Source organism: Pelophylax lessonae, assembly GCF_965119305.1.
Source record: "Pelophylax lessonae genome assembly, chromosome: 3".
NCBI classification, from domain to species: domain Eukaryota; kingdom Metazoa; phylum Chordata; class Amphibia; order Anura; family Ranidae; genus Pelophylax; species Pelophylax lessonae.
The window spans coordinates 147,741,387-147,756,262 of record NC_138770.1 but is presented as its reverse complement, the minus strand read 5'-3'; the positions used below and the strand labels follow the sequence as shown (position 1 = coordinate 147,756,262).

The following is a 14,876-nucleotide window of genomic DNA, read 5'->3' as shown; positions in this document are numbered from 1 at the left end:
ATAAATACATTCCCTATAAAATATAAAATATAAGAATATGGGAGGAGGTTTGGTAGTCCTTAGTGGAACCTATTACAGAGGGGAAATGCTGAGACTCCTGGGTGACAGGAGCACTTATCAGATCCTGCCCCATGATCCCATGTTGGAGTTTAAGGATGAATTGCACTCTCTAGTGACAAAAGGAGAAAGAAAAGGGGTATTGAGTCATAAAGAGGCTTCGTATCTTAATCCCCTTTTTTGTAGAAGACCAATTATCTATTGTCTCCCTAAGATTCATAAAAGTACAGATAACCCCCCTGGCCGCCCAATCGTGAATGGAATAGACTCCATTTCTTCAAGATTGGGCCAGTATATTGATTACTATCTACAGCCAGTTGTGAGGGAAACAAGATCCTTTCTGAGAGACACTAAGCATATGATCCAACTCCTGAATGATTTGCCGTGTTCCAATGATAGTGTATTAATTACAGCAGACGTTGGGTCTTTATACACTATCATTGGACATGAGGATGCTTTAGCAGCAGTCAAATGGTCCCTAGCCACTTCAACTCTGATTAATAAACACAAAAGATTCCTATACAGAAGTTTGAACTTCTGTTTAAACAGGAATTATTTCTGGTACGACCATCGCTACTACCTCCAAACAAGGGGAGTAGCGATGGGGGCCAAGTTTGCTCCCAGTGTGGCCAATCTTTTCATGGCCCACTGGGAGGAAGAGGCTGTATTTGGCACCCTACCACAGGAACTTATTTGTTACAGACGTTATATTGATGATATTTTTATGGTATGGGAAGGAGACATGGCAGATCTGCAAACATTTATGGATAGGTTGAATAGTAACACCAAAAATATCACTTTAACATGGAATTTGGAGAAGGAAAAGATTGCCTTTCTCGATCTTGAGATTTATAAACACGAAGGTGCCTTGAGAACAAGGAATTTTTTCAAACCTACTGATAGGAATGCATTTATCCCCTTGGATAGTTGTCACCACCAGATGTGGCTTTGCAACATTCCAAGGGGACAATTCACTAGATTAAGACGCAATTGCGCTTCGGATAGTGACTATCAAGTACAATCAAAGGTTTTGGAAAAGCGTTTTCTTGAGAAAGGATACAAAAAGGACCCCATTAGAAAAGAATTGGAGGATGTGGGAAGGAGTAACCGCGATACTCTCCTGAATGGAGACAAAATTAATCCAGTGGATCCAGGTTACAGAATAATTTTTGATTACAATATACACTACAAAAAAGTAGAACGTATTGTTAAAAAGTATTGGCCTATCCTTAAAGAGGACAAAATTCTAGGACCCCATCTGACAGAATTCCCTAAGTTTATCTACCGGAAGGCCCCTTCACTGCGAGATAAAATCGCGCCTGGGGTTGTTGACCCACCTCGTATCAGGGAGAATCATATTTTTTCTTTTCTTTCTGGCACCTATACATGTGGGAAATGTGCTACCTGTAAGAGCTGCAAGAAGAACCTAAAGAAACGAAAAGAATTTGTAGCTACTGCTACTAATAAATCATATAACATCAAAAATCTGATCACCTGTAAAACGCAAGGGGTGGTGTACATGTTACAGTGTGAATGCCGCCTTCAGTACATAGGACGTACCTCTCGTGCTTTACACGTCAGAGTGGGCGAACATATCACTAATATCCGTAAAGGTTTAGAAACGCATAGTGTCTCAAGACATTTTAAAAAATTCCATCAAAAAAATCCCAGTGGGTTGCAATTCTGGGGAATAGAGAGAGTCCACCCACACTGGAGAGGTGGGAATTTTATTAGACAGTTGAGTCAACGGGAGTCTTATTGGATTTTTGAATGTAAAGTTTTAACGCCATTAGGACTCAATGTTGAGTTTGATCTCAACTGTTTTATTTCTGACCGATGAGATATTTTTTGCCTTTTTAATGTTCCCATATTCTTATATTTTATATTTTATAGGGAATGTATTTATTGCTTTGTTCTTTGTCCTTTATAGTATTCACATTGCGGTTTATATTTTGTAATTTTAATAATTTTATGTGCATTATTGTGTATATGTCACTTATTGTTCACATTTATGATTAGGCAATGCTCAGATACGCCATCTAGTGGAGAGTTGAGATTTAGCCGGAGTCACAATGACGATTACCACCCATTGAATCCTTTGGATTATGGGAAGATGTATTATTTTAAATTTGGGCATAGTATATTTATTAAATTGTATTTAATGTATTTCCCCAAGCTGGTTCTTGTGGAAAGTTTTTAAATTGCCCGTACACACTGCATATAAGAATACAGGCTGGTCCTGGCTTAAGGGTCATGCAGTGTTTACTTCCTGCCCTTAGTGTACATCACTTCCTGTGTACATCACTTCCTGTGTACATCACTTCCTGTGTACATCACTTCCTGTGTACATCACTTCCTGTTTCCTGTTTCCATTTGGAATCATACTGATTAGTTAATTGAAGACAGGAGGTGGGCAGATCATATTGTCATAAAAGACGGGTCCGCAGTATGGTACGTGACCCTTGCTGAAGAAGTCCCGCTTATTTTCACGGACGTAACGCGTACGAGGGATGTCACGTGACCCGCGGCCGCCTCTCACTCTTCCGGGTTGGTGGACCTGATGCACGCCTGCTTGCAAACTCTGCAGATATGCGCTGTTATTTTCTTCAAAAATGTGAGTTGTTTTCTTATATGGATTAAAGAGTGCTTGATTGCATACAGAGAGCATTAGATCGTTTTTTCTTGTCTCCTACACATATTGGTAACATTGTTTGAGGAGCCGACAGTGCATCGGAGGTGTAATCATTTACTACGCTTAAGGAAGAAAGTGTGAGGATGCTTTGATTTTGAGATGAAATGCTGGTTGACCCTGTAGGGTCTCTTTGTTAAGGTGAGCGGCAGTGTGAACAGGTGGTGGGATTGCATGAGCACTCGTGGAGACAAGCACCTTATGGAATTGCCCTAGGACCACTTTACACTGGAGACTTTTATCTGTTTATATGGACACCTATTAACACTGGGACTCTGCATGATTTTATAATTTTACCACTAGGATTGCGCTGCACTATTTTTCTATTATATTTTCTATTATATACCTCATGGCAAAGAACTCTCTGAGGATCTGAAAAAAGAATTGTTGCTCTACATAAATATGGCCTAGGCTATAAGAATATTGCCAAGACCCTGAAACTGAGCTGCAGCATGGTGGCCAAGACCATACAGCGGTTTAACAGGACAGGTTCCACTCAGAACAGGCCTCGCCATGGTCGACCAAAGAAGTTGAGTGCATGTGCTCAGCGTCCTATCCAGATGTTGTCTTTGGGAAATAGACGTATGAGTGCTGTCAGAATTGCTGATGAGGTTGAAGGGGTGGGGGGGGGGGGTGTCAGCCTGTCAGTGCTCAGACCATACTCTGCATGCTGCATCAAATTGGTCTGCATGGCTGTTGTCCCCAGAAGAAAGCCTTTTCTAAAAATGATGCACGAGAAAGCCTGCAACCAGTTTCCTCAAGATAAGCAGACTAAGGACCATTCCTGGAACCATGTCCTGTGGTCTGATGAGACCAAGATAAAGTTATTTGGATCAGATGGTGTCAAGCGTGTTTGTGGTCTGATGAGACCTAGATAAACGTATTTGGATCAGATGGTGTCAAGCGTGTGTGGCGGCAACCAGGTGAGGAGCACAAAGACAAGTGTCTTGCCTACAGTCAAGCATGGTGGTGGGAGTGTCATGGTCTGGGGCTGCAGGAGTACTGTCAACACTGGGGAGCTACAGTTCATTGAGGGAACCATGAATGCCAACATGTACTGTGACATACTGAAGCAGAGCAAGATCCCCCTCACTTCAGAGACTGGGCCGATGTTCAGAATTCCAACATTATGACCCAAAACACACCTCCAAAATGACCACTGCCTTGCTAAAGAAGCTGAGGGTAAAGGTGATGGACTGGCCAAGCATGTCTCCTGACCTTAACCCTATTGAGCATCTGTGGGGCATCCTCAAACGGAAGGTGGAGGATCACAAAGTCTCTCATATCCACCAGCTCCGTGATGTCATCATGGAGGAGTGGAAGAGGACTCCAGTGTCAACCTGTGAAGCTCTGGTGAACTCCATGCCCAAGAGGGTTACGACAGTGCTGGAAAATAATGGTGGTCAAACAAAATATTGACACTTTGGGCCCAATTTGGACATTTGCACTTAGGGGTGTACTCACTTTTTTTGCCAGCGGTTTAGACATTAATAGCTGTGTGTTCACTTATTTTGATGGGACAGCAAATTTACACTGTTATACAAGTTGTTCACGCACCACTTTACATTGTAGCAAAGTATCATTTCTTCAGTGTTGTCACAGGAAAAGATATATAAGAAAATATTTACAAAAATGTGAGGGATGCACTCACTTTTGTGAGATACTGTAAGTCTGTGCTCAAGCAAAAAGATAAAAAAAATAAAAACACCCAGAATACAAAAAAAAAAGGGGGACAGACTTGGTAGGACGACTTAGTCTTTTTCGGCTGTCTGTATTTCTGTGTTTTAATGCAGTGTGTTGGTAAAACCAGCTTCTGTTTCAGTATGTAGACATTAATTCATGTGATAAGATTCCTATACATCCACAGCAATAAACCAAGCTATACTGATAAGGATCAGGCACCAAAAGATATGAGTGCCTTTAAACTCTCAGGGAAGACCCCAAACCCAAGCACACACTTTTGGAGCTAAGCAGTGCCTCCTACCTACCGTTCAACCATCAAAGATTATAGCTGGCATGGACCATGTTTTTTTGGCTCTTGGATGATTGTTAGGAGACTAGTATACTTGTAGGAATTCTATATTTTATACAGTTATTTTGTTTTGATTCAATTTTAAGGAAAGTAAGCCGGTGCTTGACCATTCCTGCACTTTTATACAGTTTTTCTAATTTACAGTTGTGTGCCTTTAACCACTTAAGCCCCGGAAGATTTTACCCCCATTCCGACCAGGGGGTATTTTGCCATTCGGCACTGCGTGGCTTTAACGGACAATTGCGCGGTCGTGCGACGCTGTACCTAAACAAATTTGGCGTCCTTTTTTTCCCACAAACAGAGCTTTCTTTTGGTGGTATTTGATCACCTGTGCGATTTTTTGATCACGCGCTATAAACAAAAAAAGAGCGTAAATTTTCCAAAAATAGCAATATTTTTCACATTTTTTTATATGAAATTCCCCCCCAAAAAAATGTAAAAATCAAAATTTTTTAACATTTTTGGCCAATTTGTTTTATGCTACCTATGTTTGGTAAAAAAAAACACAAAAAGCGTATTTTGATTGGTTTGCGCAAAAGTTATCGCGTTTACTAACAAAGGGAAAGATTTTTGTCATTTTTGTTGTTTTTTTTTTAACGCGTAATGGCGGCGATCTGCAATTTTTTTTTTTGAGGTACTGCGACATTGGGGCGGACAGATCGGACCCTTGACTGACATTTTTGACACTTTTGGGGTTACCAGTGACATTTCTACAGTAATCAGTGCTATACATATGCACTGTTACTGTAAAAATACACTGGTAGTGAAGGGGTTAACTTTATTTGGGAGGGAGGGGCTGTGTGTGTCCCTAGGGGCGTGCTTTCTACTGTGATTGGCTGTGGCTTGAGCTGTAAGGACACTGATCAACGGATCTACATAGTAGATCCGTGTGATCAGTGTCTTTACACCGAGGAGAATGACAGGTCGCTTGTTTACACAAGCTGCCTGCCTTTCTCCCTCTCCTCCGCCGATCGCCGAGTGACCAGCAGACATCGGGTCCGCTGGTCACACGCGCGGGGGGGTCCGTGACCACGCGGGAGCGCGCCTCCGGGGGCGTGCGCTCGCTCCCTAGACCCTCACAAGCTAGTGACGTAGCCCTACGTCACTTTGCCTGTGAGGGGCTGACTGCCGACGTAGATCGGCGTTAGGCAGTCGGCAAGTGGTTAAAATCTAAAATGTGTTTGCATTATTTATGTTTGGTAATTTTTTTCTATTTCCAGAGAGAAACCTGCTCCATTAAGCAAGACTCAGCCTGTGGCATCCTCTGCCTTACCACCTACTGGTGAGTTTCCATTTTTACTTCTATCTGCACAGGGCTGACACTGGAAGGACAGCGCCCTCTGATGATTAACACAATTGTAGCCTTTTTCCCTGTTAATGTGTCTGAGGGGTCAGCAATAGATTGGTTAGAACTGGCTGTTCTAAGTAGCAGGTTTAGTTCTCAAACAGGTCATAGTTTATATAATCATATTTACCTACCATATTAGGTTATATTTACAATATACTGTATGTGGGTATGTATATATATATATATATATATATATATATATATATATATATATATGTGTGTGGGTGTGTATATCCACTTTACCACCGGAGGATTTTCCTGCTAAAAGACCAGGGGTTATTTTGCGATTTTTTTACTGCGTGACTTTAACGGACAATCGCGCGGTCGTGCGACGCTGTACCTAAACGAATTTCACGTCCTTTTTTTCCCACAAACAGAGCTTTCTTTTGGTGGTATTTGATCACCTGTGCGATTTTTTTGATCACGCGCTATAAACAAAAAAAGAGCGTAATTTTTGCAAAAACAACAATATTTTTCACTTTTTTTTATATGAAATTCCCCCAAAAAAAAATGTAAAAATCAAAATTTTTTAAAATTTTCGGCCAATTTGTTTTACGCTACCTATGTTTGGTAAAAAAAATCGCAAAAAGCGTATTTTGATTGGTTTGCGCAAAAGTTATCGCGTTTACTAACAAAGGGAAAGATTTTTGTCATTTTTGGTGTTTTTTTTTTAACGAGTAATGGCGGCGATCTGCGATTTTTTTTGCGGTACTGCGACATTGCGGCGGACAGATCGGACCCTTGACTGACATTTTTGACACTTTTGGGGGTACCAGTGACATTACTGCAGTAATCAGTGCTATATATATGCACTGTTACTGTAAAAATGACACTGGCAGGGAAGGGGTTAACAGTATTGGACAGGGAGGGGTTAAGTGTGTCCTAGGGGCGTGATTCTAACTGTGCAGGGACAGGTCTACTAGTGTAAAAACAAAGATCAACAGTTCTACATAGTAGAACTGTTTGATCTTCACTTTTACACAGGGAGAACTGACAGGCGGCTTGTTTACATAAGCCGCTCTGTCTTTCTCCCGCTGTACCGGCGATCGTAGTGTGACCGGCGGACATCGGGTCCGCCAGTCACACTCCCGCACTCCTCCGTGAACGAGCCGAGGCGGGCGCGCGCCTCGGCGGGCGCGCGCCCGCCCGCTATTGGCTCTGGAAGGAGTGACAGGCGAGCGACGTAGACCTACGTCACTCTGCCTGGCCGGGGCCGACTGCCGCAGTAAATATACTGTGCGCAGTCGGCAAGCGGATATGTATGTATGTATGTATGTATGTATATAGGTATATAGATGTTTAAAATATAGTATAGATTTTATTATAAAAATCTATTGATTTGATATTGGTCTATTTAACAGCTGGAGATGATGCCCCTTCTCCGCCCCCAGGACCTAAACCAGGTGCTACATTACCCTTGCAACCTCCCGCTCCAATGCCCAGGAAGTCTCAGCTGGTGAGTTTTTATACTGTCCCAATATGCAGCCCATAAAACAAAAGCAGGTAATCCTATTTCGGTTGTTAGGAATGACAGTTACTAACCACTTAAGGACCAGGCCTATTTCTGACATTTGTTGTTTACAAATTATAATTAGTATTTATTTTTCGTTCATTCACGGACACAGCTCCTGATCTTCTTAACTATTGGGTTATACTGCCCCCTACAGGAGTAGGACACCAGGCAGAAAAAAAGTCTGGCTGGCGTGCGAGTTAAATGCCTTGCGAGGTCGCATATGACCGGGTCTCGGGTCGAGTTGCAGCGGTCCTCCTGGCCAACAGCCCCCCCATTTCGATGGAGAGGAGGTTCTGCCTGGAGCGGTGTCCGCTTGCTTCCTGGTATGTTAAGTAACTGTCCCCCCTCTCCCCCTTGAGGGTTTCTGGGTGGACGTGGGCCCCTCCATGGGACGTTCGGACCCCCAGGTCCCCCTCCTCCCCTTATCTCCTCATCGGTCTGGTGGTCCCTGCGGGCATCTTGCCCCCCCCATCTGCCTCCCGCCCCCTTTCACTTATGCTGGGGCTGTGGGATGGCCTGGTCCTCCTTCTGGGGTGGAGGCAGGGAGCTGTGCCTGGCCATTAGGGCAGAAGGATTGGCTGCCGGTGACCGGGCGATTGGCTGGGGGGGGGGGGGCCTGTACCTGGTGGGTGCTCCTGACACGGCCTCCCCTTCCTGCCTGTGCTATTTTCTGAGGCCTAGGGATCCCTCCTGGGTCCTTGGGAGCCTCGTGGTGCCGCCATTTTCTTGTAGCCTGTGTGGTCAATGCATGGCGGCCGTGTTTGTGTAGTCCAGCGGCCATTTTGCTGTTGTTTGCCATTGAAAATGGCAGCAGCCATGACAGTGGAGCCCTCTGGGCGGCTTTTTTGGGGGTGGGAGCCCCTCCTCAGCCCTTGGTGCTGATTCCTGGATCCTTTCACTTCCTGATTGCCGCACGTGGAGTGCAGATTATCCTGGTGGCTGCAGGTGCCTGTTTCTGCTGGGTGGTGAGTCTGGTGGGGTCCTCTCCCTCTCTGCTGAGTATCCATTAGGTACTCTGTTACTGGCGACTAGGTTGTGCTGCCAGAGCAGTGGGGGTGTCCCTCAGCAGTGTTTTTTTACACCTTTTTTGTGGGGTCCCCCTATTTAACTCATGGAGTCCTTGGAGCACATTTCTCCACCTGATCCCCTCTTAAAGGCTGCGGGGCTCTCCAGGTCCCAATCATCCAGTGGCGTTTATGGTGGCTATCACCTCTGCACGCAGGGTGTCGGAATTGGCGGCGTTATCCTGTTGCTCACTTTACTTGGTGGTTCACAGAGATAAGGTGGTTCTTCGCCCCTGTCTGTCATTCCTTCCAAAGGTTGTCTCTAAATTTCATTTGAATGAAGACATTGGGTTGCCTTCCCTGTGTCCCAGGGCAAATCATCTGAAGGAAATGGCTTTGCATGCCTTGGATGGGGTCCAGGCGATTAGGGTGTACCTGGTAGCTATGGAGCTTTTTTAGGAAATCAGACTCACTATTTGTGCTCATGGTTTGGCTCAGATTCAATCGGACAATGCCACGGCGTGCCTTACGTCAATCATCAAGGGGGCACCAAGAGTGTCTTGGTGGTCTGGGAGGTGGCCGAGATCCTGAAATGGGCATATTCCGCCATGCATATCCCAGGAGTGGAGAACTGGCAGGCGAATTACCTGAGTCGTCAGGTGTTGAATCAGGGGGAATAGTCCCTGCACCCAGAGGTGTTTCACCTGCTGTGTGTCCGGTGGGGGACACCCAACATCGACCTGTTAGCCTCTCGACTCAACAAGAAGGTACAGAGGTTTGTAGCCAGGTCTCAGGATGCTCTGGCCGACGCCACAGACGTACTGGTGGCTCCTTGGGGTCAGTATCGGCTGATCTATGCGTTCCCCCCGCTGAAACTTCTGCCAAGGCTTCTACGCAGAATAGAGGTGGAAGGGATTCTGATGGCCCCAGACTGGCTTCCCCGGTCTTGGTACGCAGATCTGGTAAGGTTGGTCGCCGATGCTCCTTGGAAACTTCCTCTCAGGGAAGATCTGCTGTCTCAAGGGCCGATCTTCCATCCTGCTTTACAGTCGCTGGCTTTAAGGGCGTAGCTGTTGAAAGCCAGGTATTGAAGGACAGGAGTCTTTCGGACTCAGAGATTTTCTAGCCTTTAACAGTGTAGGAATCAACCTCCAGGAGATCTATCATCGTACATGGAAATCGTACATCTCATGGTGTGAATCGGTCAAGGTGCATCCTCGCCTTTTTTAGATGGATGGCTAGGATTTTGACCTTTCTCCAAAGAGGGGTTGAACAACAGTTGGCCTTGGGTACTTTAAAAGGCCCAGTGTCAGCTCTGGCTGTGTTTTTCCAACGCCCTTTAGCTATGCATGCTTTGATTCGCACTTTTATTCAAGGGGTTCACCATATGGCTTCTCCGTGACGATCCCCTTTACCTCCATGGGAACTCAACTTGGCACTGTCTGTTCTTCAAAAACCTCTATTTGAGAACATTAGGGAGATTCCTCTGCTTGCACTGTCACAGAAGGTAGCCTTTTTGGTGGCTATTACCTCTGCTCGCCGAGTATCTGAATTGGCGGCGCTATCCTGCTGTTCACCTTATCTGGTGGTCCACAGAGATAAGGTGGTACTTCAACCGAATCAGACATTTCTTCCTAAGGTGATTTCTGATTTCCATTTGAATGAAGACATTGTGATGCCTTCACTCTGTCCTAAGCCCAAACATCCCAAGGAAATTGCCTTGCATTCTTTGGATGTGGTTCGGGCAATTAGGGTTTACCTTTGCTGCTACTGAATCTTTCAGGAAATCAGAGTCCCTTTTTGTCCTCACAGAAGGACCTCGAAAGGGATTGGCTGCGTCTGCCTTGACCATATCCAGATGGATCAGGCAGACGGGGATACAGGCTTATTCGTTGAAGGATAAGGTTCCACCTTTCCCTGTGAAGGCGCATTCTACTAGGGCGCTGAGTGCCTCTTGGGCTTTTTGCCATCAGGCATCAGTAATGCAAGTGTGCAAGTCGACAACTTGGTCGTCTGTGCACACGTTAACAAAATTCTACAAAGTAGATGTGTTGGCATCTTCAGGTGCTTCTTTTGGCCGCAAGGTTTTGCAGGCTGCTGTTTAAAAGAGAAAATATTCTCTTTAAAGGTTGTATGTTTTCTAGGTGAGCTCCAGTTGTTCCTAGTTGAGCTCCATGTTCACTGGTTAGCTAAGTTTAGCCTTTGGGGTATTATGTTCTTTTCTGCTTTGCTTCCCCACCCCTTATGCAAATACTGCTTTGGTACATCCCAATGGTCAAGAAGAATATGGAGCTGCGTCTGTCAATGAACGGTAGAGAAAACTGGATTTTTGACTTGCCCCTCTTTTTCTGAGTTGGATGGGGTTTTTCCTTATAAACACTGCTTGCAACAAAACTGAATCCTATAGCAGAGTGAGTGGGTGTATGCCTGCAGGAACTACCCCATAGGTGTGGTTAAGATTTTTCCTGCCTAGTGATCCTAAGGAACGAAAAGGCCGCTTGTGAGCCGATAAGAAAGGATCTCGGGACAAGGGATCAAAATCCGTTCAAACCCCCTCAAGAGGTTCGAAGAGACCCTGGTCTGGTAAGCCGAGAGCAGGTCTCTCCAGACCCGAGGTCAAGCCCTCTTCTGCCTGAACAGGCGCCCTCACCCATATCTGGGGCTGGGGGACGTCTTTGCTTCTTTCCGGTCCCGTGGACCTCCTTGATTCAAGACAGGTGGGTCCACAAACTGATTCAGTCCGGTTACAAGAGTTTCGGTCTTCGCCCCCGCAGGTTCTTTACTTCCAACCTGCGTTTGTCCCCAGATCGCCTGCGAAGTCTCCTCAGGGCGGTGGAAGATTTCCTCTTACAAGGGGTCATTGTAACGGTTCCAGAATCTGAACGCTTTCAGAGGTTTTATTCAAACCTATTTACTGTTCCCAGGAAGGAAGGCAAAGTTCGTTCAGTCCTGGACCTCAAGGCCTTAAACTGCTTTGTGTGGGTACAAAAATTTCGGATGGAGTCCATTTGCATGGTAGTGTCATCCCTTCATCAAGGGGATCTTCTGGCCTCTATCGATATCAAGGAAGCTTACCTTATAATTCCAATATATGTTGGGCATTAGCGTTTTCTTCACTTTGCTATGGGCGTGGAGCATTATCAATTTGTGGCATTACCTTTTTGGTCTAGCCTCCGCTCCTTGGGTGTTTACAAAAGTTTTGGCCCTGGTGTTAGCGTTGCTGCAGCATCGGTGGATTGCTGTACTGGGTACCTGGAGAGTTGCGGTATTAGGGTACCTGGATGATCTCCTTCTACGAGCAGAATCTCCGACTGCCTTGACTGGCAACCTGGACATTACTGTGCAAACCTTGCAAGAGTTCGGATGGAAACTGAATTTCCAGAAATCTACTCTGGTTCTGTCCACCAAGCTGGACTACCTGGGCCTGACCCTGGTCTCCACCTTAGCCCGGGTGTTTCTTCAGGCGGAAAAAAATCCCAGAAGTTGCAGGATGCGATTCGGCTCCTGTTGTCCAACAGGCAGTCGACTCTCAGGACTTGTATGCAAGTGCTGGGTCTGATGATCTCCACCTTCGAGGTGGTTTTGTTTGCACAGTTCCACATGAGACCTCTGCAAAGGGAGATTCTTGCCAAATTGAACAAGAACCCACCTAGACAATATGATCCTGTTGAGCCAGGGTACGAGAGGGTCCCTGATCGGTTGGCTTCGCTCTCTGGCTCCTCGACAGGGTAAATCCTTTCTTCCCCTATACTGGACGATGGTCACCATGGATGCCAGCCTGTCTGGGTGGGGTGGTGTCTTGGGCACGGATTGTGCTCAGAGGGTTTGGACTCTGGAGGAGTCCAGACTGCCGATCAATAGCCTGGAAATTCGGGTGATCAGGCTTTGCCTGGCCCATTGGACAGATCGTCTGCAGGGGCGCCCAGTAAGGATTTATTTAGACAATGCCACGGCTGTGGCATATTTCAATCACCAAGGAGGCACAAAAAGTGTCCTAGCGGCTCAGGAAGTAGACGGCATTCTAAGGTGGGCGGAATGTTCCAGCCCTCTCTGCTGTGCATATTCCAGGAGTGGAAAATTGGCAGGCAGATTACCTCAGTCAGCAGGCGTTGGACCAGGAAGAATGGTCTCTTCACCTGGTGGTGTTTCATCAACTGTGCCTCCGGTGAGGAACTCCCGATGTGGGCCTGTTGGCCTCTTGTATCAACAGGAAGGTACTGAGGTTCTTAGAAAGGTCTTGGGATCCTCTGGCCGATGCCATAGACGCTCTGGTGGCCCCCTGGGGCCAGTACCATCTAATATACCCATTTACCCTGTCTAAAACTTATGCCAAGACTTCTGCAAAGTATCGGGGCAGAAAGGATTCTGTTCATCCTAGTGGCCCCAGACTGGCCTCGCCGAGCTTGGTACTCAGATCTGGTACGGCTGGTCACCGATGTCCCTTGGAGACTCCCTCACAGAGAAGATCTTCAGGCTCAAGGGCCGATCTTCCATCCTGCTTTACAGTCGCTGGCTTTACCGGCTTGGCTATTAAAAGCCAGGTGCTGAAGGATAAGAGGGGTGTCGGGAATCGGCGATTCCCATGCTGTTAAAAGCTAGAAAATCTACTTCTAAGAAGATTTTTCATCGAGTTTTGAAGGTGTACATTGCCATGTTTCAGCCTTGGTAATTTTCTTTCAACACCTTTTGGCTACTCATTCCTTAGTTCACACCTTCGTTCAGGGGGTCCGCCACCTTGCTCCCCCGGTGAGGTCTGCGTTGCCTCCATGGGACCTCAATTTGGTGCTGTCGGTTCTTCAGAAACCACCTTTTGAAGATACTCGTGAGCTTCATCTGCTTACTTTGACACAGAAGGTAGCCTTCTTGGTGGCTATTACTTCTGCACGCAGTGTCGGAGTTGGCTGCCTTGTCTTGTCATTCACCTTATATGGTGATTCAGAGACAAAGTGGTGCTTCTTCCCTGCCAGTCGTTCCTTCCTAAGGTCGTTTCTGGTTTCCTTTTAAATGAAGACATTGTGTTGCCGTCCTTGTGTCCTAAGCCTAAACACCTCGGGCAATCGGGGTGTACCTGGCAGCGACTGAGTCGATTCGGAAATCAGACTCACTATATGTCCTCACGGATGGACCTCGTAAAGGGCTGGCCGCATCTGCTGCGACCGTTTCCAGATGAATCAGGCATATTCCATTAAGGGTCAGGATCCTTCTTTCCCTGTTACGAGGGGTGCTTAGTGCCTCTTGGGCCTTCTGTCGTCAGGCATCAGTGGTGCAGGTTTGCAAGGCGGCTACTTGGTCGTCTGTGCACACTTTCACAAAATTTTACAAAGTGGATATGTTGGCGTCTGCGGATGCTACCTTTGGCCGCAAGGTTTTGCAGGCTGCTGTTGAGAGGACTAGTCCTCTTTGAGGGTGTATTTTTCAGGTGAGCTCCAGTTGTTCCTGGTTGAGCTCTTTGTTACCTGGTTGGCTAAGTTTAGCCTTTTGGGAATTTTTTCTGCTGTGTTTTTCCCACCCCTCATGTTTGACACTGCTTTGGGACGTCCCAGTGGTCAAGAAGATTCTGGAGCTGTGTCAGTCAATGAACGAAAAAGAAAACGGGATTTTTGTCTTACCATAAAATCCTTTTCTCTAGCGCTCATCGACAGACGTAGTCCTCGGTGATACACCACCTTCGGGTTATGTTACCTCCGCAGGAGCAGGACTAGACAGGAAATTAAAAAGCTCTGGCCACACCCTAGGGGCAGTCCCAGAGGGTATATCCTCTCTCTCTCTGCCTCAGCAAATCAGTTATTTTCTGTCTAGTTAGGAGTAAGGACCTAGATACCTTGCTGGGATCTTAGGTCCTGGCAAGAATTTTTTTCTAAAAGGATTTTTAGACAGCTTTTTTTCTCCAGTGTTCCTGTGAGATCTTCAAGCAAGAAAGCTGAACTGGGCGACGGGCTGGATGTCGAGATCCGGTGGTCACCCCAGTTCAGCCTACGAGCGCGTGCAGGCCATAGCTCCGCGCTGGGTCGGCCGCGACAAAGTCCCATTAAAAGGACTGAACCCGCGAGTTAAACGTCTCGCTGAAACGCCAAAGACCATGAGTCACGGCGTCCGTATCGGTCGACAGCCCTCCCGCTCCGGTGGAGAGGGGTACTGTCAGGAGTTGGTGCCCGCCTGGTTCCGGTATGGTGAGTAGTATGTTCCCCCTTTTTCCCTGACGGGTTTTGTGGTGAACGCGGGCCCCTCTCTGT

At 46.4% G+C, this 14,876-nt stretch overlaps 1 protein-coding gene across 1 annotated transcript in view; it reads left to right on the top strand.

Moving 5' to 3' along the window:
- The window catches only part of ASAP2 (ArfGAP with SH3 domain, ankyrin repeat and PH domain 2), a 460,853-nt gene that overhangs the window by 432,199 nt on the left and 13,778 nt on the right, over positions 1–14,876 (top strand). Inside the window, exons 25-26 of the mRNA XM_082252497.1 lie at positions 5,999–6,060; positions 7,488–7,582. Of these exons, the coding sequence (XP_082108623.1) occupies positions 5,999–6,060; positions 7,488–7,582 (157 nt within the window). The remainder of the gene's footprint in view (positions 1–5,998; positions 6,061–7,487; positions 7,583–14,876) is intronic.